The 27,438-nt window shown below is 52.4% G+C and overlaps 1 protein-coding gene and 1 pseudogene across 1 annotated transcript in view; both read right to left on the bottom strand.

Moving 5' to 3' along the window:
• Positions 1–240: 240 nt before the first annotated feature.
• The window catches only part of CAPZB (capping actin protein of muscle Z-line subunit beta), a 146,696-nt gene continuing 119,498 nt past the window's right edge, over positions 241–27,438 (bottom strand). The window contains 5 exon segments of the mRNA NM_001134166.1: positions 241–1,042; positions 5,767–5,843; positions 6,597–6,662; positions 17,806–17,922; positions 18,622–18,763. Coding sequence (NP_001127638.1) covers positions 955–1,042; positions 5,767–5,843; positions 6,597–6,662; positions 17,806–17,922; positions 18,622–18,763 — 490 coding nt within the window. The 3' untranslated portion in view covers positions 241–954.
• Positions 6,669–17,799, bottom strand: LOC100455350 (uncharacterized; annotated as a pseudogene).

The raw sequence follows: 27,438 nt of genomic DNA, 5'->3' as shown, positions 1-27,438 counted from the left end.
AGAACACAGTGTTTACTGGTGCCTCTGCCCTCCAACGGCGGAGAGCGGAGAGGAACAGGGACCCTGCACCTCATCACATACCTGGTGTGTTTTCAGGGCGGCGGGGCTGGGGACCGGACACTTCCTTGCTGCCGTGAGCGGGGCCCACACACGTCCCCGCTTGGAGCCAGCGCACGGCCACGGCCACACGCGCTTGGAAAGCGAGGCCGGCGAGAAGGAACACAGAAGGCCAGCGCTAACTGCGTCCCAGTTTCTTTTTATTGATTTTTTTTTCTTTTTTCTTTTTTTAAGTATGGAGGCTCAAGTATAAGATGTAGATTTTTTTCTTAAGCTTTACAAAAAACCAAAATAAAACAAAAACCTCCTTTTGCATTCCATAGAAATTGACAGAAAAGCACCTGGCCGGAAGAGCGGAACGGTCGGCGGCCCCCCGCCAGCGGCCTCCGTGGGACGGGGGAGTCTGCTCCCAGAGCTGTCCCCTCTCCCCACGACCCCCAACCCCAAGCAACTCCCAAACACACACGGAATAAGATTTCCAGTTTTTCTTCTCTCTTTCACACACCACAGTTAGTTCATAAAATTTTTTTGTTTTACATTTTTTACACCAATGTAACAAAAAGGTGGGAGGGAAGGGAGGCTGGCAGACAGTGGATTTTATGCCTATAAATGGGGGGACAGGGAGGAAAACGGGGGGCCCGGGTGAACAAAAACCACACGGTCTCTATGGAAATGTGGAGAGAACTGAGAGCGAGGTGTGGCGGAAGCAGGCTTGGAGCCGGAGGAGGGTGGCTATCGGCTTTATTCTCAGGGAGAGATGGCGCTGTGCGGTCAGTGATGCAGCTGTTATGTGACCTGTCGGGGAGGGAAGGGACGAGGGAAGGGAGCAGAAAACGAGTTTTCGAAGAAAGGAATCTAACGAGTGCACGGCGTGTCTGGTTAGCATGAAGCAGAGGTTTAGCATTGCTGCTTTCTCTTCAAAGCCTCCACCAGGTCATTCTTCAGAGCCTCTTGTTTTGATTTGTCTGCGAAAGTCTGCACAGACCTGCAAGGAGAAAAGGCGTTATCAGCAGATTGAACAGGGACTGGAGAGGTGGTGGAGGCCTGGGGGCCACCATGCCAGCGCCTGGCTGATTTGCTGCATGGACCCGCCTCCTGGGGTGAGGCTCTGGGTCACTGGGCTGGGCATCTGCCCCTCTCAGAGAGGGGCAAAGGGGCACATGGCCGAGACCTGCACCGTCTGCACCTTGCCAGGCCCTGTGGGGGTGGCATATGGCTTACATGGACAGGTGCTCATCTCTGCCCCTAGCCACTGGTGACCCGGCCACAGTCCCTAGAACCCTAAGTTCACTCCTCTGTGTGTAGGCCCCCATGTCACCCTAAGCCACAAGGTGGCTTCTGGGCTTCCAAACACAATGGAACAAAGCCCCTCTGCTTCAGAACAGCTACCCTGGGTTGATGGCTGGGGGACTCAGGCCAGGGGCTAAGAGGGGAGGACTCTGGGGCCATGCGGGTTCCTCTATAAAAGCTTCCCCCTTGCCCAGGCCCTGCCCAGCAGAAGAGCCTCACTCCTCACCCCACAAGTGCAAGGTGCAGCGTTATCCCACCCCTGGGAGTGGGTAAGAACCAGTGTCTCCGCGTGTCTGAGCACAGTGTTCATGGCCCACGCAGCAGGTGCTTTCAGGCCTCTGCTGTGAGGCACCATCCGCTGTTAACTTGGCCCAGAAAACCCCTCAGCCTGGATTGCAAAGGGCGGCACAGGAGAGCCAAGTGCCCCTGGGACCCCTGCTGTCAAATTCTGGATTTGTGGGGAAACGTTCAAGGTGACCGCATTCACGTATGTGTGGGGACGCTCATCAACAAAGCCAGAAACAATGAAGGCTTATGGAGATTTCACAGTTTACAAAACGCCTTTCACATATATTATCTCATTTAATTCTCACGGACATCCTGGGGAAGTCTCAACTATCAACCCGGCCGGATGTGGTGGCTCAAGCCTGTAATCCCAGCACTTTGGGAGGCCAAGGCGGGAGGATCATTTAACGCCAGGAGGTCGAGACCAGCCTGGGCAACATAGTGAGACCCCATCTCTACAACGACAACAACAAAAAGCGAAGTCAAGGCTTAAAAAAAAAAGCTATCAACCCAATTTACAGATGAGGAAACTGAGGCTCAGAGGAATGCCCCCCCTAGCAATTCTTTAATCATTTTGTCAAATTTACCCAACATATTGGTTAGGCAAGCACTTCCTAAACGTAGGTTTTATAAGAGTTTAGAAGCAGTGGAAAGAGTGGGTAGAGGACTGCTCAAGAAGAGTGCTATGGAGAGTGCACTCAGCCGGACTCTCACGTTTGATTCACACCAGCCATGGGAAGGAAGAATCAGAAAAATCAATCCCCAGAAGCAAAAATGGGCAAATGGAAGTGAAGCAGGGCCCAGGAGAAGAAACAGCATCCAGACTGAGTTCTGGCTACCGAATCCCTGCAAGTCACAGGAAGAGCCCTCAAAATACTCAGCAGGTGCCATAAGACAAGACCTGGAAGCAAGCTGCATACAAACTGAAAAAACTCCCAGGAGAAACGCAGACATTTGGTTCATGCTGGGGAAATACACGTTTCTGAATATCTTCCCGGGGCTGTCCCTGGCTCTGCAGCGGCCAAAGGCATCAGCCCCCACAGCCCTCAGGCTCCAAATCTCAGCCGATTCCCCAGGGGCTTCTTGCCAAGCTCACAGCGGGAGGTCAACATGGCCAGCGGGAGATGCGGCGGGCAAAGCAGCAGCGCACAGGACCCCTAGCCTGGGTGGTCACTGGCTCTTCTGGGAAGGAAGAGCCAAGCCCGCCAGGTCTTGGCTGGACCGCACGAAGGAGAAAGTTCCAGAGCCAGAATCAAGTTAGACACAGGAAGTTAGAAGTGAAATGGTGGAAGGCGGAAGGAGCAGGGGGCTTATTTAAGGGACAATGCTTGGGAAGGTCACGGCCAAGCAACCTCGAATCAGCGCTTGCAGACAGTGTTCAACTCTGTGGGAGGGAGGAGTCATCTTGAGCAGACCTGGCTGCCAGGGTTTCTACGACAGGACGCCCCCAGTGGGCGGCCAGGGAACTGCACCATCACAGTGTATCTTAAAAAGGGTTTCTTCTCAACGCCGTGATGGAAATGCCTGATGGCCACACTGTGAGGCTGAGCGGAGTCTTGGGCCTTAAGCTGGCACACACAGACCAGACTGGTGCACTTAAGTCCCACGGCCTCGGAAAAGCAGCTCCGCCTGGTTTTCTAAGTGCCTGACCCCACCTCCACCTTGGAAAGCCTGCTGCACCCCTTCTGGGGTGGGCCTTCAGTGCGGAGCCCCTGGACCTGGGCTCCGCAGCCCCAGCTGGCAGGGTTCCAAATGTCTTCTTTTTACAAACAAGTTTCCCTCCTGCTCTCCAGGGATGCTGCCTCCTTCCCTACATCTGGATCTGTCACAAGCTCAAGTCATGGTTCTTGGCCATTACCAACAAGCAAGACTATTTTCCTTTCCATCAGCGTAACCTGTTTAAAGGAACAGCTGCAGCTCGTTAGGGGCGGAAGGTTATGCTGATTGTGGCCGAGTCGGCACTGGGCGTCCAGGCAGCTCCAGCAGAGCATCCGGGCCAGCCGGGGTGGAGTCCAGCCCTGACTCTGCCCTCCAACCCCAGAGACTCAGAGATCAGAGAGTGAGGTCACCCCTTCCAAGCCAGCTAGCCATGGACAGCCAATGTGCCGCTGAGCAGGGGGGAGCTTATTTGGCTTCTGGGATCCCCGCACCAGCATCAGAGACTCCTCTGAAGCATGGGGGGGTGGACGGCAGGCAGACCCCTGCCCTGGGGACAGTCAGGCCGGTGCACACAAGTGGCTGCTGCTGGAAAGGCAGCATCCGTCCCTTGGCCTGGGCTTCTTCAGAAGCAAAAGCCAAAAAATCAGCCGTCTTCCCCACACCCAGCCTCCGCCCAGAGTGGAAAGCGCACACACGTGATAGGTGCCGTGTTACATGGGGCCGAGGCTACACGGGAATGTGGCTGTGCAGCGGCCGGGAGCACACGTGGGGGTTAGTGGTGGTTTAAATGGCCGCGCAGCAGCAGCCGGACCGGCAGGGTCTCGGCGGGTTGGTGAGTCCTGTTTTAGTGGGGAGGGTCTCGCGGCTCTCAGGCAGGGTACCTGGGTCGGCTTAATTATCAGGCTGGATGTAGATCTGGCGCTGGGTCAGCACTTGAGAGAGCTCCCTCTGCAACTGCTTAAACTTTTGGTTGTCAGGGATAGCATCAATAGATCTACAGAGAGTGTTCAAGATGAGTGGAGTGGGAGGGAAGAGAACCACGAGAAGCCAGGAACGCAGGGGCCACAGCTGAGGAGGAAATTCAGGGAGACCCACGAGGCGGAAGGGGGGATGCCGCGGCGGCTCTGGGCTGTGGAGTGGTATCGCGGCTGCAGAGGTCCACGCTGGCGGTGGTCGTGGTATTCAGGGGCTCGCCACCACCACCCGCAGGCTCTTCTGCTTCTCTCCCCCACTTCCCAGCCACTGCCTGGGGACTGTGCAGGTTGGCTGGGCGGGAAAGTGTGTTTGGTGTATCGGGCAGTGGCTGTAGGTGGCAGGCCTAACGCCAGGGACCACTGGGCTCTGGCCCTGTCACAGGTCATGAAGACCAAGCCTCCCCCAGGTGGGCAGGAGATCAGAAGACAAGGGTCCAAAGAGGACTCCTCCTCTGTTTTAAAACTGTAAAGCAGGTGACTGAAATCTGTCACCCACCCCAGTCCATGAGCTGGGGCAGCCCCAGGACTGCAACCTGCCTCTCCTCTGGGCTGGGCTGTGAGAGCTACGCCACGGCAGTGGGTGAGAGGGCTGGCCGCTAAGGGCATAGAACAGCCCGACTCACACGGTGCTGCTGGACTGCAGAGTGTGTTCTAGATTCATCATCTCAGCCGACCCTGCCTCCTCGACTGGACAAGGGCCTCTGCGAGGAGTGCCAGAGGCCATGCAGCTCGGGATGACAGAGCTTAGGGGAGATCCCGGCCTCCTGACTCCAAGGCCAGTGCTCACTCCACAGCCGTCTACTGCCCCCAGCTGGGCTCTGGCCTCATGTCAGAGGCCTGCCTCCTGCTCTGTCCACCATGGACCTGGAGGGTCCAGAGAGCCCCCAGCTTTTGTTCGGGCTGACACTGCAGAGCTGAGGGCACGAGGTGGGAGAGATGGTGCAGGACACTGGCCACTGGCAGCAGAGCCCTGGCAGAGGATGGCAGAGAGGCTGGTGCCCCCTGAGAACGCCCAGGCTGAGGGCCCTGCCTGCATGTGGCGTCAGAGAGGCTGGGGGCCTGAGAAGGCGCAGGCTGAGGGCCCTGCCTGCATGTTGCGCTCTGCTGTCTCGGAGAGCAGGCCAGCCAGAGGCGGCCCGGCTCCCTGAATGTGGAGTGATGGCTCCCCTAGGCCCAGGCTGGAGGGTGGGGAGATTTTTGAGCGGGGTCTGACAAACTGCAGGGCTGAAGAGGCTCTGGGGGCAAGGGCATCAATGGCTGTTAGGGTGAACGTGCCCCAGAAAACAAACGTGCAGGTAGGGACCGACAGCTGCTACGGAGAGTGCAGATGACACATCAGGACTTTACTTTCCAAAATCAGCATAATGGTCATCCCAGAAGAGGGGCACTGCAGCCTACCAGTGAGGACACCGAGGCCCAACACCACACAGCTAGTAACTGGCAGAGCCAGGGTTCAAATCCCTCTGTCTGCTTCTAAAACTTGTGCTTTCTGGTACATTACCTCAGCCCATTGACGATATCCTTTGTTTTCCCAAAGTAGATCTCGTTCAGTGTACTTCTGATTTTATTTTCCATGTCCTGGAAGGGAGGCGGGTCAGCGGAGTGGCAAACGGTCAGCAACCCTGAGGCCCACGCCCTCCCTCCACCAGCCAGCCCTGCAGTCCCCACTGTGGCCACTGGAGGGCGGCACACGCCTGCTCTGGGGCATGGGTGAGCGAGCACCAGGCTGCCAAGACCCCACCTGCCATCTGTGCTCCAGGCGCCTTCCCGTCCACAGTCCACAGGCAGGGAGGAAGCCAGTACCCAGGGATTGGCGGTCAACTCTGCCCATGTCTGACAGCTGGTCTAAACCACATCACCACCCCTTGGGCTCCCCACTAATTTTGTGAACAATTCTGTGAAACCCGAGAGCACCTCCCTGCCTCCCCAAACAACGTGGTGACAGGAGGGCCAAGGCAGCCGCAACTGAAGCCACGCCAGGGCCCACTGGCATTCCTGGGATCTGCTTCCTCTCCCAGCGCAGGGCCCTGTTCACACCCAGGCGACTGGGGAGACAAGACCTAGTGCACCCCAGAGCCAGCGCCTGAGCAGAGTCTTCTGGGAGTCCAGGTCTGGGGGTGGAGCAGAAGGTGGCCCTGAAGCTGGAGCCTGCTGGCATCCAAATCAGAGGCTCTGAAAATACGAGGCCAGGGCAAAATCCAAGAAGCGCTCTGCTGGCTTCTGTGGAGCTGAGAGAAAGCAGCAGAGAAGGAGGCCAGCACAGCGGCTCCGGGGCTACAGTGTCACTGCCGTGGGTCAGTGCTGGAGCCAGCCAGAGCCCAGGCCACTCACCTCTACCAGGCGCCCGATGTTGGCTATGTGTGGGGAGCAGTCACTCACAGTTTCATCTTTCTCCATCTGCAAAAGACAGAAACATTCCAAGTCAGAGAAAGCCAGAGCTTTCTGAGAACGGCAGACAGCCCAGCCCACCTCCACGGTCTGCAAAGAGCCTATTGTTCCCACCGTGGAGCCAGCTGCAGGTATGACAAGGCGACTTTTGCAGCCTGGGAACTGAAGCACAAACGGACTTCAGTTTCAGACCATAAAGAGCCCAGAGGGCAGAAGCCCAGAGTCCCCACTTCCAAGGGAGAATATTTTGCTGCTGCCCATGGTAGAGCAGGCAGATGCCCAGAGCCGCAGCAGCGGCCCTTGGCAGGCACCAGCTCACCCGAGCCAACTGGAGAAGACTCGCTCGGTTTGTCTTCAGGCCTCTACTGGCAGGCCCAGGCCCAGGCCCACGCTGGGCCATCCACCCCAGGTTCAGGGCCTGACACTGCAGGGGAAGCTTCTGTGCTGCTGCTGTGCCCTGGCGCTCCCAAATGGTGGCTTTGGGGTGCCATCTGCTGCGGTCTCGCAGGGAGGGACAGACAACCTCTGACGGAGACTTCGGGCCAGAGGGATTCAGTGGCTCACCCTAGTCATGCAGGTGGCAATGGCAGAGCCTGGGTCAAACCCTTCCTCAAGCCAGGGCTTGTTTGTTCTATTCTGCGAGGGGAGTTTGAGCAAGAGAGTCTCAATACAGACTCTGAGGTTATGAGAAGGGCAGCAGCACTCAAGCCCCATCTCCTCTTCCCAAGCCCAGGAAGAGCTGGCTCTGACCCAATCATCTCAACTCGGAGGAGGGAGGAAATGGAGGCAGGTTAGGGAAGAAGGAATTCGGCACTTTCCCCCGAATTTTTTCTTATCTGAAGCCTTATTTCCCTGACAAGAATATAAATTCTTTCAGGAGAGATGTGCCTGCCTCATAATGCACCGGGTACCCGAAGAGTGCTAGGAACATAAATGCTCAACGTTACTACACTGGAAACAGGAATACGCAGCTACCATGACTGATGTTGAAATAAAACGTGGAAGCTGAAATAAATAATCAAGAAAGAGGAAGAAAAGAACAGCATAGAAAGGGCAGAGTTCAAAATGAGTCCAGGCCCATAGAAGAAAAACCAGCAAAGGGCGGGTTCCTCTCTTTGGAACCAGGAGAACAGGGTGGAGTCTGGGGATAGATACTGTCTCAGAGGGTACGGGCTCTGTTGCTTCTCACCTATTTCTACATCTCCTCATCAGGGAGATTGACTCTCAGGCTGTGAAAGGTGGAACCAACCTGGTTAAGAGGGGGTGAGCAGAAGGCAGGAGAGAATCAAGCCACTTTAAACGACCAGGCTTCCAGGGTCGGACAAACCCGACCTGTGATTGCAATCCTTGACACTGGGGGGCGGCAGCACTGACCCGACTTTTGTCTATTTTTTTTTTGAGATGGAGTTTCGCTCTTGTCGCCCAGGCTGGAGTGCAATGGCACAATCTTGGCTCACTGCAACCTCTGCCTCCTGGGTTCAAGTGATTCTCCTGCCTCAGCCTCCCTAGTAGCTGGGATTACAGGTGCCTGCCACCACGCCCAGCTTTTTTTTTTTTTGTATTTTTAGTAGAGACAGGGTTTTGTCATGTTGGCCAGGCTGGTCTTGAACTTCTGACCTCAGTTGATCCACCTGCCTTGGCCTCCCAAAGTGCTGGGATTACAGGTATGAGCTACTGCACCTGGCCGACCCAACTTTTGTCAAAAAAGGAAGAATGGCCTCTGCAAGGAAATGCTAGCTCAAAACTGATCCAGACAATTTTTGATGGGATCATTAAAATCATCTGCTGGCACATTTTAAAGTCAGAGATCATGAGGAGCCAGCCAGGCTCACTGTGAACAAGCTCTGCACGAGAACACTTCTTTTCCTGTTTTGGTGGGGATGCTGGGCTGGAAGAAAACACAACTACTTAAATAGGGTCGCATCCTTCTGGCAAGTTCCCGTCTACCATCCTGCACCTGTGGCTGAGAGGAAGGGCAGGATGGAGCCTCTGCCAATAGGGGTAGGGACCGGGCCACATTTCCACAGCCCCCCACCCACTCCCCTCCACATCTGGTCAGGGTCAGCTCGCTGGCAATACTGACCCACCAAAAATAGAAGCATTTGTGCACTGCATACATTATGTGGCACCCTGTAGCAGTCTCTGCCTGCCCTTGGTCAACTTGTTTGTCCAGGACTTAAGGCCCAGCTGAGAGAACGACCAGCTTCCTATCGACTCTGTCAAGGGTTGAGACGGTCACAAGGTTAATACGGAACCCGGAAACCTGGGCTAGCTACAGAACGAGAGCAGCAACTTGGAGTGGAGCCAGGCGGCAGCCACCTTTTTCCATCTCAGCTTCCTAGCAACCCTGTTTTAAACCCAAGGAAACCAAAGCTTAAAGAAGCAAGAATCATACAGCACTGTTAGATTCTGACGCCTTTGCTCTTCCTACTTCACCACCATACCAGTTCAATGTACCGGGGCAAATGCAAGCCAGATATTTAGGCTCAAGGGGGCATTTCATGCAGTACAAAATGGGGAACTGCTGACCTGCAAACAGTTCCTACGAAGAGATTTGTGGTTTTTAGATAATTTCAAGTTTGACAAGGATGAGATGTCACTACTAGGAAAGCTTTTGTGCAACTTTAAGGTGCATAAATGACACTATTCCTTGTGCCCAGATGAGGTGCAGCATTCCCACCCCATCACATGATGAAGACACTGCAGCTGCCAGGTTCCATCGCTTGCTTGGGAAGGCAGTGGTTCCCCTCTGTTCTGTCCTGGCCCAGCTACATCTACAGGGCTGGATTCAGTTTAGGGCACTTTTTTTTTTTTTTTAATTTTCTTTTAAGAGACAAGGTCTTGCTATGTTGCCCAGGCTAGACAGGAACTCCTGCAATCCTCCGACACAGCTGTAACTACAGGTGCGTGCCACTGTACCCTGCTAAGGCACTGGGTTTTAAAAGCCTTGAATGAGTTAGAGTTCATCTGCTTAAAAGGTCTGAACGCCCTGACACCAAGACATGGGAAAGAACTAGCGCTATCCAGGCCTGGCGGTGGTGGGTGGGGAGGGATGTGTGTGTGCTAGGGGAGACACAAGAGATTCTGGCAGGGATCTGAAGGCCTGCTGTCTGCCAGGGGAACAGACCCAACCTATGTCGCTGTAGATGGCAGAGGGGGGACCGAGCAGTGAGAGAACATCATGGCTCACCAGGCTGGACTTGGTCTGTTCTGACACAGCTGTCCCTGACAAGCATCTGCTCACAAAGCAATGTGGTCTGGGAGACCGACGGGTCTGAGAAAACGGGTGGCATCTGACAAGGAGGGGGTCTAGGTGAGGGCAACAGTCCAGAACCTGCTGCCTCCCAAGTCATAACAGTAAATATCTGCAGAAAACAGACATCTGGTTCTGGCAAGACTGTTTTGTTGAGGACTAGTGGAAAAGAGGGAGAGAAATGCTAGAAAGACCGGCTTCTCTGCTCCCATCTGTCTTGGCACACTCTGGTGAGTCATCCTGAGGAATCTTGACCCTCAGACTCCAGGGGGTCTCCATAAAACAGGAGTAGTGAGAGTGCCCATGAACTTGAGAGTGACAGTTCTCATTTCAGGTCTAATAAACACACCACCCTTGGCAGCACTGGAGCGTCTGCTGGAACATCATCTTTATCTGCCACTAGCAAAACCCTGGTGCCAAGACGATGGGGTGGGCTGTCTGCTCAACAGGAGCTGGGGAGCACCCTCAGGAGGGAGGGGGCTCCATCCACCCAGCTTCAAAAAGAACTTTTGCATGCCGGCCCCCGGGGACTGTGTGTTCTCCCAGACGTGAAGGTGGTTACTGTGCCTAGGCTCAGGGCTGGCTGGCGTCAGCTCTGCAGGCAGGGAAGCCTGGGGGTTGGACGGAAATGGATGAGGTCCTTCCAGCAAATCAGAGTCTCTCCTCCTCCCCAGCTCCATGTGGACGGCAGGTTCCCGGCCACCCTAGGGAAGGGATGAGGGTTTTGAGCTCACTGTGGGCCCCATTTTAAATGGGCACCAACAGCCCAAAGACAGGCCCCGGCCATCGACAAAGGTCCTGGGTCACCTGGGTAAGTCCAGTCACATCAGCAATTTCGCCTCTTGGTTACCATCTTTGTGTTTCAGAATCAGGAGCCATCTTACAACAAACAGGCGAAACCCCTCAGCCACCAAAGGTAGAAGAGGTCGGGTGGAGGAGAGGGCTGGGTCTTGCAGTGTGCGGCACTGTCCCCAGGAGCAGACTGATCCCCCAGAACACAGGCCCCCCTCAGTCCGTGGTAGGGAAGGTGAGCCCACGTAAATGGCCACGCAGTGGCTGGGGAGGGAAGAAGAAAGGTGCTTGGGGAGTGAGGGACACAGGGCTCCGCGCACCCGGCCATATTTCCACAGCCCCCTCGCCCGCCACTGCTCACTCCCCTCCACACCTGGTCAGGGTCAGCTCGCTGGCAACACCGAACCACCAAAACTAGAACCATTTGTGCACTGCATATATTATTACATCCTTATAAAAGTGGCTGCCAGAAGGAAAACATTTTTATGTGCTGTGGCTGCACAGATGTTCCACAAGGTGCTTCCAATGGCGTCTGAAGCCGGAGCCTGGCCCGTGTGTCCCCAGCAGGCACCTCTCCTCCTCCCCATGGCCCTAACACAGGCAAGCGTTTGGAAGCTGGCAGCCTTTCCCGCAGAGGGGATATATTACACCTCCCACTGCCACGCGGCATCTTCTAGTGTGACCCAGAGGGCGTGGCCCTAAGGCATGGGCCCCACTCACCAGCTCTGAGGCCCCACAGCTCCTGTGCTACAGCCCGAGAGGAAAGGGCCTAGGCTTGTCTAGGCCTCCATTTCTTTGCCTTCACCTGGCACTAAATAAACAAACGTACACAAAAGGCCTAGAGCGGGGCCTGCCAGAATGGCAGCTCTCACCGACTGTCAAAGCACAGCTCCATCCCCAAGACTCTCTGGCCTCTGGCATCCTCCTGGTCACCACACTGTGCTGTGGTTTGGAGGTCAGGACCCGGCGTGCAGCCAGGCCAGAAGATGGTGGTCAGACGGCTTCCCAGGGAAAGTTAGGGTTGCCCAGTTTAGGAAAATTTTGAATCTAGAGTTGTACATATTCAGAAAGCCTCTCCTTGCAAGATATATGGTAGTAGCAGTAAAAATTATTGTTTTTATTTTTATTTTTGAGACAGGGTCTGGCTGTGTTGCCCAGGCTGGAGCACAGTGTTGTTATCAGGGCTCACTGCAACCTCTGCCTCCCAGGTTCAGGCCATCCTCCTACCTCAGCCTCCTGAGTAGCTGGGACTACAGGTACATGCTGCCTCACCTGGCTAATTTTTGTAGAGATGGGCTCTTACTTTGTTGCCCAGGCTGTTCTCAAACTCTCGAGCTCAAGTGATCTGCCCGCCTTGGCCTCCCAGTATTGGGATTACAGGCATGAGCCATCGCGCCTGACAAAAGTTATTATTTATTGAGCATAAAACTGTGTGTAAAAATAGTTTTTTGTTTCTACTCTACAATGATCTTTCCTTTTTTTTTTTTAGATGGAGTCTCACTCTGTCGCCCAGGCTGGAGTGCAATGGCACGATCTTGGCTCACTGCAACCTCTGCCTCCCGGGTTCAAGCGATTCTCCTGCCTCAGCCTCCTGAGTAGCTGGGATTACAGGTGCGTGCCACCACACCCAGTTAACTTTTGTATTTTTAGTAGAGACGGGGTTTCACCGTGTTGGTCAGGCTGATCTCGAACTTCTGACCTTGTGATCCACCTGCCTCGGCCTCCCAAGTGCTGGGATTACAGGCATGAACCACTGTGCCCGATCTTTCCATTTTCTTTTTTTTAAATAAAATTTGTTTATTATGTTTTTTAGAGACAGGGTCTTGCTCTGCTGCCCAGGCTGGAATGCAATAGTGCAATCATAGCTCACTATAACCTCAAACTCCTGGGCTCAAGTGATCCTCCCATCTCAGCCTCCCAAGAAGCTAGGACCACAGATGCCACCCTACCCAGATAACTTTTTGTTTTCTTGGGAGGGGTGAAGGGGTAGGGGGCAGTGCAACTGTTGCCCAGGTTGGTCTCGAACCCCTGGCCAAGCAATCTTCTTGCCTCAGCCTCTCAAAGTGCTGGAACTATTATCTTTCAAAATGGGCATTATCAACACTGAGTTTCAAAGAGGTGGAGGTCTGTCTAGGTCACACAGCTGGCAAGTTCCTGGGCTAGGATCTGAATCAAGGTCTGGGTGATTCTGAAAGCTGCTTCCTTTTATGAGCTCTCTCTGCCGGCTCAATTTCATATACATCCTTCACCCGAAAACTGAAGGACAAACCACAATCCAGGGCTCAGAAGACCTGAGCAGGGTCCATCCCTGCCTCAGCCGCCTCCTGCCAGCGATCTCCAGTCCCTTCCTCTCCTGTTTCCACCCTTCACAGCACGGGATGGTTGTGGGGAGCCTGTCTCAGGCCAGCTTTCCTTCTCAGCCAGGCACTGGTCACTCCACCCCAGGTCATCTGGCAAAAACCCAGCCGCCCCTTGAAGCTGCGCTGCTCAAGCATCTCCACCCCTGAACCCAGGCAACCCCACAGGACACGAGGAGCGTGTGTGCAGCTGCAGCCAGGCCTCCTCAGCGAGCGTGCACTCCTGGAACTGCCAAGCTGGGTCCGGCCCACCCTTTGTTCCCTGCATCTGGAAGGGCAATGGGCTTCTTCCCTGTGACAAAAATATACTGCCTGGCCTAACTGCCAAATGCAAGTCAAAGAGGATATTCCTGCTAGGATACACAGGCAAGTGCCTCTGCTGGGGATTTACTGCCTGAAGATATATTGAGGGTGTCTACTGCTGAGTGGGGAGAGACTGCTCACTAGCCAATGACCCGCCTGATCTCCCCACTCAACAAAACATTCCACCTTCATTTCTAAATATTTAGAAGCTGAGAAAATATCAAACGAACATCTGCAGGGCCCTTCCCCAGATGGGAAACCTTGGATCTCTTTCCAGAGATTTACAATCTCGCCTCTTTCCCACGTCTCTGCTGTCACATAGGAGAAGTGACCTCTCAGTACAACTTCCTTTTCAACATTTTGGAACTTGGGGCTTGCAACCTTTTTTCACTTGCTCTACAACCCTCCCATGGGGGGCCACGTGGCAGTGTGCCAGAGGGTACCTTCTGCCCGCCTTTCCTCACACACATCCACAAGCCTTGGCAGGAAGGTATGATCTGGCCAGCCTGTGGCTCACCTTCTCTCCAACAGCCCCACTGCTGCGGGAATTTGCCAGAAGACTTTAGCTATTTACCTTGTCTTCTAGTTGATGTCCCTGAGAAACATCTTTTGGTGGTTGGAGGTGGGAGAAATAAAAGGCGAAAATGATGGAGGCAGGGCTGGGTGAAGGGAGCGTCGCCTGGTCTGGCTGTGTTCTGGCTGGCTGGCAGGCCACGTGCCCAGGAGAGTGGCGCTCTGCCCCAGCCACTGGCCTACCACCAGCCGCCTACACTGGGACACGAGTGGGCACAGGGCACAGCCTGATGTGCCCACGGAAGGGACCCCTGCGAGGTGCCAGCAAGCCAAAGCTGGCGGCCTTCTCCAGATGGGCCGTGGGAAACAGGAAGACAAGGGTGCGCCCGGGGCCATGCATAGAGAAGGGCAGCTGCCGCTGCTGCCGGGGTGAGGCAGGCTGGGTCACAGGACCCTGGGAAAGCTGACGACCCATGGGGCCTTGCTGAGGGTGCTGATGCTGGCTGGGATGGCTCTTGGGGCTAGGGCCTGGCACTGGGGGCCTGGGGAGACAGCTCCAAAACCAAGCAGCCTTCCTTCCTGACACACGTGGGGCAAGGGCATGTGAGCGTGGGTGACCTGGATGAGGCCAGGTTTCCAGAGGAAAAACCCAGGCCCAGGTTGCTGTGAGGACTGTGTAAGGAGGAACTCGAGTGAGGGGCTCTCATCTGACTCCCATCTCACATCTTGGTCGTCCAGCCCCTGACCACTCCACTCCAGAATGCCTCCCAGCCTGCCCTTCTGTTTCTGCCCTTGCCACCTCCTACCTCAGACTGACACTAGCTCCTTCAATGACCTCTCTGCTGCAGGGCTGTCCCCTCCGACCCTCCCAGGGCTGCCTGATCCAGGCCCTTGTCATCTCTCCCCTTGATGACTCTAACAGCTTCCCCCTGACCACCCATCCCCCAAGCCCACTGGCAGAGCCACCTTCTGAAAACACAGATCCAATCAGATCACCGGACTCCCTAGAAACCTCAAAGCCCTCCTGACAGCCTCTAGTAGTGAACGCACCCCAGTGGCCAAGTGGCTTCCAGCAGGAGATCATCTTGAAAGACAAAGGCACACCTGCGGGAGGGGCCCAGAGGGCGGCGCTGCTCAGCACACACCCGGGGAGCCCTGACCCTGTGTGCGGCTCTGCGGGGTTGATCCTACTTGCGGGGCCTGCTTGCTCCTGAGGCCACAGGTCCACTGCAGCTGCTCATGCCGGCTGCTGAGACAGAGTCCTGTCTACACTGAGCTGACTGCTCCATGCACTTCCATCTGACTATTTAGCAGTTACCAAATGGCAGGCACAGAGGACGAATTAAGACCAAAACAGTTGTGGTGTGGTAGAAAGTAGCATATTTTTTTCTCACCAGGCAAATCTGGGTTCACATCCCGGCTTTGCTTCTTACTGGTTGAGTTATATGGGCAAATTATTTAAGTTTGAACCTCAGTTTCCTCACCTGTTAAATGAGAATAACTTGACCTTGGTTACAATCTAATCCAAGGGGACAGCCTGCAAACCATGCGTGTTCATGCTACCACTGATCTGCTCACTTCTCCCGGAACTCTTCGCCTCCCATCCAAGCAAGCACAGGCGTTTTTTTCCAAGGCTCCTCTGGGACCCATAGCCAAGCCCTGCAACCCTCACTTCCCCTGTTTGCTCAGAAGCTGTGCATCATTAACTTAGATTTGTCTACCTCATTGCAATCCCTCCCCCTTCTGTAGTTACTTATGTTGGAACCCAGTCCCAGCTTTAATGCACCTCGAATGAATGATGTGGTGATCGGCCGTTAGAATGACGGCAGAGCATTAATTTCCTCATTAAAGCCCCCAGAGCAAAAGGCAATGCAAACAAAGCCTGAAGCCCTGGCCAAGGTGTGCTGAGGACAGGCCCTCATCAGGCCTGGGTTTAGCTTGGCAGGAGACACTGCTCACGGCAAGCCGGAACCAGACTCTGGCCATGGGCTGACAGCTCTGATTTAAACTATTAGGAGGGCTGAGGATTTGTCCAGGTCACTGTAAACTGGGTGGAATGATCAACAGCCTGGAGTGGTAAGTGATACAGGAAGCAGTCTCTGGATACAGATTCAGGATTTTCCACCCCTCCCCAGGTGGCAGGATGTGGGAGAGTCAGGCTGCAGGGGAGCTGGCTGCCTGGGGGTTTGGCTGTTCCTCCCCAGCCAATGGCCCCTGGAAGATAGGAGTCCACTTCCACGCAAAAAGGTTAAGTGCCCCCCGTGTGCACTAGTGAGTAGTCCTGGGATGGGACTGCGACATCCCTGCCCAGAGGCCAAGAAGAGGACCCCAACATCCCTTCTGGCCTCCAGCCCCTCTGACACAGGAGTGGCAGTGGAGCTTCTATAGGTGGAGGGAGGGTCCCATGTATGACGGCTGACATTCACCTTGTGCCACTATTTTTTAAATGCATGTAGACGTTGTTTTAACTAGTAGAATGCAAATTCACTTAAAAGATTTACTACACTGGGCCAGGCATGGTGGCTTATGCCTGTAATCCCAACACTTTGGGAGGCCGAGGTGGGCAGATCACTTGAGGTCAGGAGTTCGAGACCAGCCTGGCCAACATGGTGAAATCCCATCTCTACTAAAAATACAAAAAATGAGAGTTGGGCGTGGTGGTGCATGCCTGTAATCCCAGCTACTCGGGAGGCTGAGGCAGGAGAATCGCTTGAACCCAGGAGGCAGAGATTGCAGTGAGCCGAGATCACACCAATGTACTCCAGCCTGGGTGACAGAGCGAGACTCCGTCTCAAAAAAAAAAAAAAAAAAAACTTTACTACATTGATCCTTTCGGTCATATTTTTTCTATCCACAGCTATTGAGAGCATAATTATCTTACCGAAAGAGATCTCTGATGTTAAAAGGAATTCTCACAGTGGACAGTCAGGGACTGCTGGAACTGAGAATGGAAGGGCATCCTTGCAGACAGTGGCGCCCCGCTGAGGCTCTCAAGGCTGTGCCATTTCTGTCAATACCGACTTCTCCGAAGGCAAAGCGGGGTCCTTGTGAAACCCAGTTGTGCTTGGTCTATGCTTTCTCTTCCCCCTTTACACCAAGCATCTTGTGGCACTGCACCGGCACAAGATCAAGGCCTTCTCTTGGGATGGGAATGTAAAGGGTCCTGAACATGGACCTTTATACAAGGTTCTTAAACCCACCTAGATGCTTATGGGAGCATCTAAGGTAGAAGAGCAGGCAAGTTTGCTCAGGGGAGGCAGTATCTTCCAGTCCAAGCCCAAGTTTGCCTTAGACAGAACCTGGGAACAACGTCGTGGAGAAGGATTGCTAGTGATACCCAAATAAAAGATGGATAAGAGAGAGGTATCCAGTAGGGCACTTCTTAAATTTCAATGTGCACACATTACCTGGACAATTTTGTGAAAATAGAGATCCTGATATGCTAGGTCTGGGTGGGATCTGATATTTCTGCCTTTCTGACAAGCTCTTTGGTGATGCTGATGCTGGTCCTTGGACTACACTGAGGGCAGCAAGGTGCAGACACTCTGAGCTCAGGTAAGCTGCTCCCAGAGAGCTGGCCTGACTGATGGGCTGGGCATGGCCACAGAGACGGCAAACAGGGCCAAGCACCACTTCTCACAGCACAACATGAGCTGAAGCATGGGGATGTGCGGGGCCGTGAGGGGTGAGGAGGAGCCACGGCCAGCACCTGGCCTCCCTCAACAGGAGGCCAGCAGAGTGCCAGCAGCTGTGGGCAACCTTGCACAGCCCAGAGAGCTTTTATTTGAAAATGCGAAGCCCTACTTAGATGGTGGATTTTAGATGGCTGAACATGCTTACCCTAAATGGGGCACCTGCTCACTCATCTCTGCAGGTCAGCGCTGAGGCCAGTACCTGTGGGCACTGGCAAGTGGCTACGAGCGGGTAACTCTACCTGTCTGGTAAGGCTGCCTCCGAGGTTCATGGTGCCAGAGCCAGATTTGTTGGTCTGCAGCCACAGCATCACCGTGGAGGTCAACTTGTAATGGGCGGTGCGACCGCTGGATTTCTCCTGGAAGGACAAGACAGAGATCTGTTGAGCTGAGGGAGAGCCTGAAGTGGCCCCTTGAATTCAGGATCATCCTAACATCTCCCTTCCTAGGTCATTATCACAATATTACATTTTTTTTTTTAAATTAGAGACAAAGTCTCACTCTGTCACCCAGGCTGGAGTGCAGTGGTGTGATCTCAACTCTCTGCAGCCTCTACCTCCCAGGTTCAAGCGATTCTCCTGCCTCAGCCTCCCAAGTAGCTGGGATTACAGGCGCCCGCCACCATGTCTGGCTAATTTTTTTTGTGTTTTTGGCAGAGATGCTGTTTCGCCATATTGGCCAGGCTGGTCTTGAACTCCTGACCTCCGGAGATCTGCCCACCTCAGCCTCTCAAACTGCTGGGATTACAGGCCCGAGCCACTGCACCCGGCCTCACAATATTATCTTTCTTATAAAATCCCAACTGGTTTTTAAAGGGACATTTGTAATTGTGTATTTTGTGTAAATGTGTAATTGTGTATTTCTTTTGGGAACTTAATCATCAATGACTACTGCAATCTTGACTTATCTTTATCCAAGTGGCTTTGAGGCATTTCTCAGAATTAGGGGTTCAGAGATCACAGCATCCCCCTACTGCATCTGCTAGAGAGCAGCGCGGCACTGGTTGGTGTGCCATCTGTACTTGGAGGCCCCGGCCACCAGCTGCTGGGAGGCAGTACCTGCACTTCTACCACGTGGATGGAATCCCAGCAGCCTTTGATCTTCTTTGATCCATCTCCAGCCTTCTTTATGAGGATCACTCCAGCAAAGCCATGATCCAGATCCCAGAGGTAGACAGATGAGACGCCGCCTTCAAAATACCTGCAGGAAACAGGCCAACGTGCCTGTTAGATGCTAAAGGACAGATCATCAGCCTGGGTCCCAGGCTGCTGCTCAGCAAAGATTCTGGGATTCGGGGCCCTCCCTATGACAGTTATGGGAGTCGATCCTTGGGTGTATTCTGATCGTTCTCTGGCTGGGGGAGGGGGTGCAGCATTCCTGGGGGTGTAGTAGGTTTAGGCGTCATAAAGATGAATTTGAGTTTGGGCTCTGTCACCTCCTCTAGGTTTGTGGTCTTTGGCTTACTGAACCTCTCTGGGCGTCACACTCCTCCCAGATAAAGAACGCAGCACGAGTGACATCCAGTGACAATCCATGCAGCCATTGACTACTGGAGTCACCACGGTTGTTCGATATTTCTGTCTTTTGGGATATTTTACAGGGCAGATGAGAAAATACAGCAACAAACTCCCTACACCCTGATCCCTCCTGAGCCTGGCAGACCAGGGCTCCAGTTGGTCTTTCGGAGCAACTTCCTACAAAGCGCTAGCCGGAAATGAAGGGCTCAGCTTGAGACAGTGCTTCCTCCTCAAATCCGACTCAATACAAAAACATCTTTTCTTTTTTTCTGTTTTTGAGATGAAGTCTCACCATCTCCCAGGCTGGAGTGCAGTGGCACCATCTCAGCTCACTGCAACCTTCGCCTCCCAGGTTCAAATGATTCTCCTGCCTCAACCTCCTGAGTAGCTGGGATTACAGGCGTGCACCACTGCACCCGGCTAATTTCTGTATTTTTAGTAGACATGAGGTTTTGCCATGTTGGCCAGGCTGGTCTCAAAACCCTGACCTCAAGTGATCCACCCGCCTTGGCCTCCCAAAGTGCTGGGATTACAGGCATGAGCCACTGCGCCTGGCCCAGAAACATTTCCAATTATAATCAAATAGAAGAGGGATTTCTAATTACGATCAAATGGAAGAGGGAACGAAAAGGTTAGATGAGAAATGGGAATCAGTCTGGGATCCCAAACCCAACAGACCCAGGTCAACTACTGTGGCTCACTGGGACTGCTGTGAGCAGAGGTGAGGGGTGGAGTCAGCTGATGGGAACTGCAAATGCTGTTGATAACCAACAAAAACTATGCGAAACCTCATTTCTTGTGGCGAAAGTCTGTAGCCTCTCCGACCCCAATTAAGCCCCAAAGAGAGAAATCTCATCTCTGTTGATAACCAACGAAACTATGAGCAATCTCATCTCTCGTGGTGAGCACATCTTTATCAGAAAGTCTGGGGCCTCTCTGACCCCTATTAAGCCCCAAAGCCACGGTGCAGCAGGTGCATTCTGGGAGCACCCTGCCCTAAGCCCCGGACAGCTGGGAAGGTGGGGCGCAGAGTGCACTGGGTGGGTACAGGCTTGGGAGTCAGACAGACCCAATGGCAGCTCTAGCACGCCCAGCTATGCGCTATGCTCATGCATGCATGCGTCCAACAACTATTTACTAAGGGACTAGCGGTGTGAATATGGGCCTCAGGGACTTAATCTACTTTCTACGGCTGTTGAGAGACAAAAACAATTAGGAAAAGTAGACACCTGCCAAACGGTTAATGTAAAATTAAGTACTAGAAATTAACATGTATCTGTAGATTATGTCTCACCAAAGCTATTATATAACAAAAAATACACATGGTAAATGTTAACATTTACAGAATGTGGGTGATGGGTATACAAGAATTCTCTGTACTTTTTTTTTTTTTTTTGCAATTTTACAGTAAGTCATACCATTCCAAACTAAAAAGCTTTTGTGAAAAATCAGTACACGAATACACCAGAGTGTAATGTAACTAAGAGACCACCAGACCAAGGAAGCAAGGCATCCTCCCAGGAGAATGAGGGTGCCCTGGCTGGTCTGCCCTCACTCCAATCCGCAGACCTGCGGAGCATCCAGGGGGCCGATACTCAGGTGGGCTACCCTTGGCCCCCCGCCCAGGGCTCCCTCAGGCAGGCTGCGGCCAGCCCCTGCGGCAGGACCACATCCTGTCCCATTCCCCTCTCCGGCACTACCCACTATGATTAAGCTCTCAAACCGAATACACCATGGTGCGTCCATGGGCAAGTCTGCAGAAGGGAAGATGAGGGCAGGACTGTCTGGCTAACACAAGTGTCACTCAGGGAACACCTGTCGGATGGAGGTGTCAGTGTCAGATGCTGAGCTCATCGCTGGTCAAACTGCGCAGGGTGGGGAAGGGTCTGGCTCTGGCCAGGTGCAGCACAGGCATCCTTTCCTACGAGAGGAAAAGGACCACTGGATGAACAGACACACCTGTGGGGCCCAGAGCTTACTGCTGGCAGAGGTGATGTCCAGGAAACCGGCCAACACTGGCACTTAAGAGATCCCACTCCAGAAGATCATTTCCTTTATTCTAGTCTGCTCCAAAGTCCCCATTCTTGGGGCAAGGCGAGGTAAGCAGATGAGTGTTTTGGTCCAGGGCCCAAGACCCCATCTGCCTCCATAGGGCCCTCCTGGTCTAGACTGGGCCCACACAAAGTTGGAGAGATCAGGCCATTCTGGAATGTTCCCGGAACACCTGGAGAGGGATGGACTGCCCCTGCTGGACCTGAGGTTTGGCAGGGCTCAGATGACTGGCAGCATGGGCTCCGTGAGCCTTTCTGGCTTGTTCTCCTGGATTCTCGCAAATTAACTTATGAGGCACATCAATACTACCGACGGAAGAGCAACTCGTAACAGACCTGCTAATACCCTTCCTGTTGGCGACAGATGGCTTGGTTCTAGCACACGGTTTTCCCTTTCAGTCGGCTTACAGGAAGAGCAGCCCCACATCAAAAGAGGGGGAAAAAAAACAAACAAAAAAACCCCACTTTGCTGGCAAAAAGGATGGGCCAATAATTCCTTCTTTCCTTCGGCCATTCTGGAAAGAAGGCTTGCAGCCCAGGGGCATTTCATCCTTCCGCTCCTTCACAGATCCACGCAGAGCTGCGGTGCTGTGCCTGCCCAAGGCTTGCTCTCCTCTGTGTGCTGGGACACTGGGGAGAGGCAGGTCAGGATGCCCTGGAGGGGAACCAGGAGAAATCCCGATGGCCTGACAGCCCTTGTTGACACCCTCTGGTGACCAGTTCAAAAGCACCAGGTGGCCCACGGCTGCTTCCCCGCAGTCCCATCCCTGAGCGTTCCGTTTCTTCCAGAAAAATAAAACAACCGCATTAAAGTTTTATAGGGTGGAACTGGCCGTTTCCACTCCAACGTCCCACCCCATGGCCTGGCTCCCACTATGGGCAGCTTCTCCTTGGCGGGCCACAGTGACCAGGTCTAAAGTTTCAAATGCTGGAGCCCAGGGGAGGTAAAAATGCAAGCTCAATTGTCACTCCTTGTGGGGTTACTATTCTTTTATCCACAATTTTAAAACTTACTGCAGGAACATTATTTTTTAAAAAAGGAAATCTGAAAATTAGCCCACAATGCCATAAATCAACTTATCCCATAAATCTGATTTTTCCAAATTCCCTTCCAGTCCAGATGCATGACTTTTATATAACCGTAAGCACAGCAAGAGTACCATGCTGAATTCGGCTTTTTACACTTGGCACAGAATCATTAGCATTTTTCCATGGAGCCGCATGATCTCCATAATCATTTTTAACAGCAAGGATAGTATTCAGTCGGGTAGTATCCTAATTTACCATCAATCTGACTTTTAATAAAGAAACAACGGCGACAGAGTTAGAGGCGGCGTGGTCAGTCTCTCACTTTGAATCTGTTCCCTCTCTGAATCGGGGTGTTCCAACTGAGGTGAGTCAGACGTGCTGAGACCTGGCCTCTGCAGGTACAGCTCAAACACTACAATAATTCAAGAATGGACTTGCATTCCATTCACCAAAAGGGATCTCCAGGGACTGGAGCAGCCACAAGTCTCAGCCTGACATTCCGAGACAAAGGGAGCAGAGGACTGCGCGGTTAGAAAGGCCTGTTTCAGAATCGCCCAGAAGCATCGGCCTCTCCTGCGAGTGCTGTCGGGGCGCTCCGGCACCTTCAGGTGGGAGGTGACTGCAGGGCGCACAGACAGCGCGCCCGCTACATGGTTTATGGCTTTGCTCTGCGCGTGAAGCATTAATTAAAGAGGGACCACAACACGTTTTTGAAAATTTATTTCTTACCTACTGTACTTTGATCATAATGACATGAAACAAGGAAAAAAAATAATTTTTATGTGGTTTGCATTTATGAGTTTTTACATAAAGGCTTTTGTGGGTATTTTAAGAATGTGCTAAAACGTTGTCTGAAACCACATAAAGCCATCTGAGGAGTCGCCCGCAGAACTAACAGCACACACATGGAAGCACTTTAACTGGCCTTTGTATATTTAATGAGTCAAATAGTATTAATATTGTTTAAATGCTAACATGCTATTTCAATAAGGTGGCTCTACCATCGCCAGCGACTCACTCGCAGGCCTCACACTTCCATGTGCGGGAATGAGCAAATGCGGCCAAGCGCTGAGAGCAGGCTGCAGAGGAATTAATCCGCCATGCCTTGGCCCCTGCCCATGCCTGATAATTTCAAAATCTCCCAACTCTGCAGGGAGGGAATGGGCCCAGGACTCACTACCACAGCTCAGCTGATTTGGGCTCAAGAGGAAAAGCCCAGCGAGTGCCTGCAGTGAGGTCTCTGGTCAAGGAGGTAGAAGGGGAACTTTTTATTATATTTTTTTGAGACAGTCTCTCTGTCGCCCAGGCTGGAGTGCTTTATTTTATTTTTTTGAGACACAGTCTCGCTCTGTCGCCCAGGCTGGAGTGCAGTGGCACAACCTCAGCTCACTGCGACCTCCACTTCCCGGGTTCAAGTGATTCTCCTGCTTCAGCTTCCCAAGTAGCTGGGATTCCAGGGGTCTGCCACCATGCCTGGATAATTACTGTATTTTTAGTAGAGAATGGGTCTCACCGTGTTGCCCAGGCTGGTCTCTTAACTCCTGGCCTCGGTCTCTACTCAGTGTTGGGATTACAGGCATGAGCCACCGCGTCTGGTCAAGAACCTCTCTTAAATATGCAGGCCTAGGACCAGGCGCAGTGGCTCACACCTGTAATCCTAGCACTTTGGGAGGCTGAGGTGGGAGGACTGCTTGAGCCCAGGAGTTCGAGGCCAGCCTCTATAAAAAAAAGAAAAAAGAAAGAAAAAAAAAACCGTGGAGGCCCAAAGAGAAATGCATGGGCTTTTCCTAGGCTTCTTTCCTAAATGGAAAGCCAGGCAGCACGGGCAGCACAGGGCTAAAATCAATCCCCACAGTCAAGAGGCTGAATGACATGCTCAAATCAGAGCTCCCCAGTGGCCACGACAACACAGGGACTAGCTTGCAAAGACTGCGGAGAAGTCAACTTGGACAAGTGTTGAACCATGAAGTGGGGGGGCCTCAGAAGCTCCAGGAAGATGAGGAAGGGGTGAAATGACAGACCAACTTGGGAATGACTGGGAGCAAAGTGCTGGAGTCACCTGATGCTTGTGTCCACTGAAGAGCTAACTCCTTCAACTGAGTGCCATCAGTTTTACCAATGGTCCCGGCGCCTTTTAAGACTTTCCTAACACAGATTAACATTTTTTGTTTTGTTTTTTGAGACAGGGTCTTGCTTTGATGCCCAGGCTGGAGTGTGGTGGTGCGATCACAGCTCACTGCAGCCTTGACTTCCTGGGTTCAAGTGATCCTCCTTCCCCAGCCTCCCAAGCAGCTGGGACCACAGGCATGCACCACCATGCATGGCTAATTAAAAAAAAAAATTTTTTTTTTTGGTAGAGACAGGGTCTTGCTATGTTGCCCAGGCTGGTCTCAAGACGTTTATCAGCACAGCCAATTACAATTAAACATCTTGTTGGGTTTTTGTCTATCGTCACCTTGGTCCCTAAATGTGGATCAGCTAAAAGCCTAATGTGTCAGTAATTCTCTTCTTCTCAGAGTTTTAGGTCGTTTCTCCCTGAAAATCACTCTTCCAGTTGAATAATGTCATAGTCATGGATATAGATTCTATGTCCGTAACTTTTCAACCACAGGACTTCTGGGGGAAAGGAGAAAAAAGGGAAAACATAATACTTCACACTCAAAATGACCTACTTCACAAAAGTAAAAAGAAAAGAAAATATTTCAGCTCCAAAAGCTTTATGGAGTGTCTGAAGCTGAGGTGTGCGTGGGGTGGAAACTTGCTCGGGGAATCTGAGCTGTAATTATGAATTACCCAATTCCCAGGCCTGGCCAACACTGGGCTGCAAATCTAACAAGGAAAATGGGAGGGGAAGAAGGGGCTTTGAAGCTGGTATTTACTCCTTCCTTTCAAATCACCTCCTGGGAGAAGAGCTGGATTCGTGGCTCGAATACAAAGGCTCCCAACAGGTAATGAGTATATGCCACAAGAACCAAGGCCAGGACAGACCTGCTGGGAGCAGGGCTTTCCAGCATGAGCCAAGAAACAGACTCTGTGATTCTAGGGTTCACTGAGACATGGCCTTCTGGCTATTAGTGGGCTGGGCCACACTCACAGGACTTGGACCTCTGGCCTGAGATATCTGTGACGCTGAGGCACAAGCAGCAGCCAAATTAGGGGTATTATAAGGTGAGCTCCACAGGTGCTGGAACAGGGCTTTCTCCCGCAGTCAACTTCACTGAATAAAGCCAAGGGAAAGGCAATATTTGGCACCAACATAGTGCAAAAGACTTTTTTCTTATTTGTAAAATCAAAGAGCTGGATCAGAGGCCAGTGTAGAGGGTCCTCCCAGCTCTGACATTCCAGGATTTGGTGGTTGCATCAGGGCCTGTATGAGGCAGACTGAGCACCACAGGGCAGGTTCCTAACATCTTAGTCTCTGTCAAACCTCTGCTTACACACCTCCAGTGACAGTGAACTCATTACATTCCTGAGGCAAACATTTCTGTTCTGAACAACTCAGACAGTTCTCTCTGGACTTGAGTGAAGACTTCTCACTACTGCCTTCCAGAATCACAAAAAAACAAGGACTTAATGCCCTTTCCTTGCATAGTCCTTTCAAACATTTAAAACTGGCTTACACCAAGATTTCTCTTTTCTGGCCTTCTCCTCCTTGTAATTCCTCATACGACTCAATACCTTGTGTTTATCCTTCTGAACATACTCCAGCTTGTCAATGTCCTTAAAAGAACAGAAAACAATGCCCCAACTACGTGTTAACCAATGCATAGCAAGGACTAGCACATCTCTTGGCAAACAGGTTACTCCTCCCTCTAGCACTCAAGACCAAATTAGCTTTCATAGCAATCACACCTAATTCATGCTACACATACTGAACTTGAAGTCATCTCAAATGGAGTATTTTTTCTTTTTTTTTCTCTCTTTTTTTGAGACAGGGTCTCGTTCTCTTGCCTAGGTTGGAGTGCAATGGCATGACCATGGCTCATTGCAGCCTCGACGTTCTGGGCTCAAGTGATCCTCCCAACCTCAGCCTCCTGAGTAGCTGGGACTACAGGTGCATGCCACCACACCTGGGTAATTTTAAATTTTTTTGTAGAGACAGGGTCTGGCTATGCTCAGGCAGGTCTTGAACTCCTGGGCTCAAGTAATCTTCCCACCTCGGCCTCCCAAAGTGCTGGGATTATAGGCATAAGTCACCGTGTACAGCTGAATATTTTTCTTATGTGTTGCCATGAAAATGCCTCTCACATCCTGGACTTGAGAACTTGGTAGACTGGACCCAAGAATATCACTTTCCACTCAAATCTGTTACAGATCACTCTCGTAGACATGGCTTCAACATTTCAACGTCTCTTTTGGGATCCCAAGTCTGTTGTGATCTGTATTCTATCCAAGCCACTCTTCTCCCGAAGTCTTTATGCACAGGAATATACGTGAAAGCAGGAGACCGTGCAAATGAGGATGTCACTGAGTTCCAGATCGTGTGGATTTCCAGAAAGAGCACCGGCAGCTCTAGTGAAGGCTTCTGTGGAGAAACTGATGGTCCACTAGGAAGGAGGGCTCTGGTCTGGGCACTTTTTTCATGTTGGAGTCAGTATAAAGATGGAAACCAGGCTGGGCGCGGTGGCTCACGCCTGTAATCCCAGCACTTAGGGAGGCTGAGGTGGGTAGATCACCTGAGGTCAGGAGTTCAAGACCCCCCTGACCAACATGGAGAAGCCCCGTCTCTACTAAAAAAACACACAAAATTAGTAGGGCATGGTGGTGCATGCCTGTAATCCCAGTGACTTGGGAGGCTGAGGCAGGAGAATCGCTTGAACCCGCGAGGCAGAGGTTGCAGTGAGCCGAGATCACGCCATTGCACTCCAGCCTGAATAACAAGAGTGAAACTCCGTCTCAAAAAAAAAAAAAAAAAAAAAAAGAGAAGATGGAAACACCCACAGCCTTGACAAAGCAGAAGTAGAAGGGAAAACAGGAGGTGGGGCTGGCTGGAATGCCGGCTGAAGAGCACAGGCTAAAAATTTTGAAATGTTGATGTAACTGAAAAAAGCAGAATTCCTCTATGATCTGGTGCTAAGCTAGGAACCCGGGCCCTCAAACAGCTCCAACATGTAAGATTCCACAAGAGTCTTCCTTCTCCTACCCTATGTTCTCCTGTCACATGTATGGTGTGTTCTGCTTCTGGGATCTCACCAAGGAGTAGCAGCAAGACCTGGGACAAATAAGTGGTCTTAGGCCAGGCATGGTGGCTCACGCCTATAATCCCAGCACTTTGGGA

The sequence above is a fragment of the Pongo abelii genome, chromosome 1 (assembly GCF_028885655.2).
Source record: "Pongo abelii isolate AG06213 chromosome 1, NHGRI_mPonAbe1-v2.0_pri, whole genome shotgun sequence".
Classification (NCBI taxonomy): domain Eukaryota; kingdom Metazoa; phylum Chordata; class Mammalia; order Primates; family Hominidae; genus Pongo; species Pongo abelii.
This window is presented reverse-complemented; position numbering and strand designations above follow the sequence as displayed.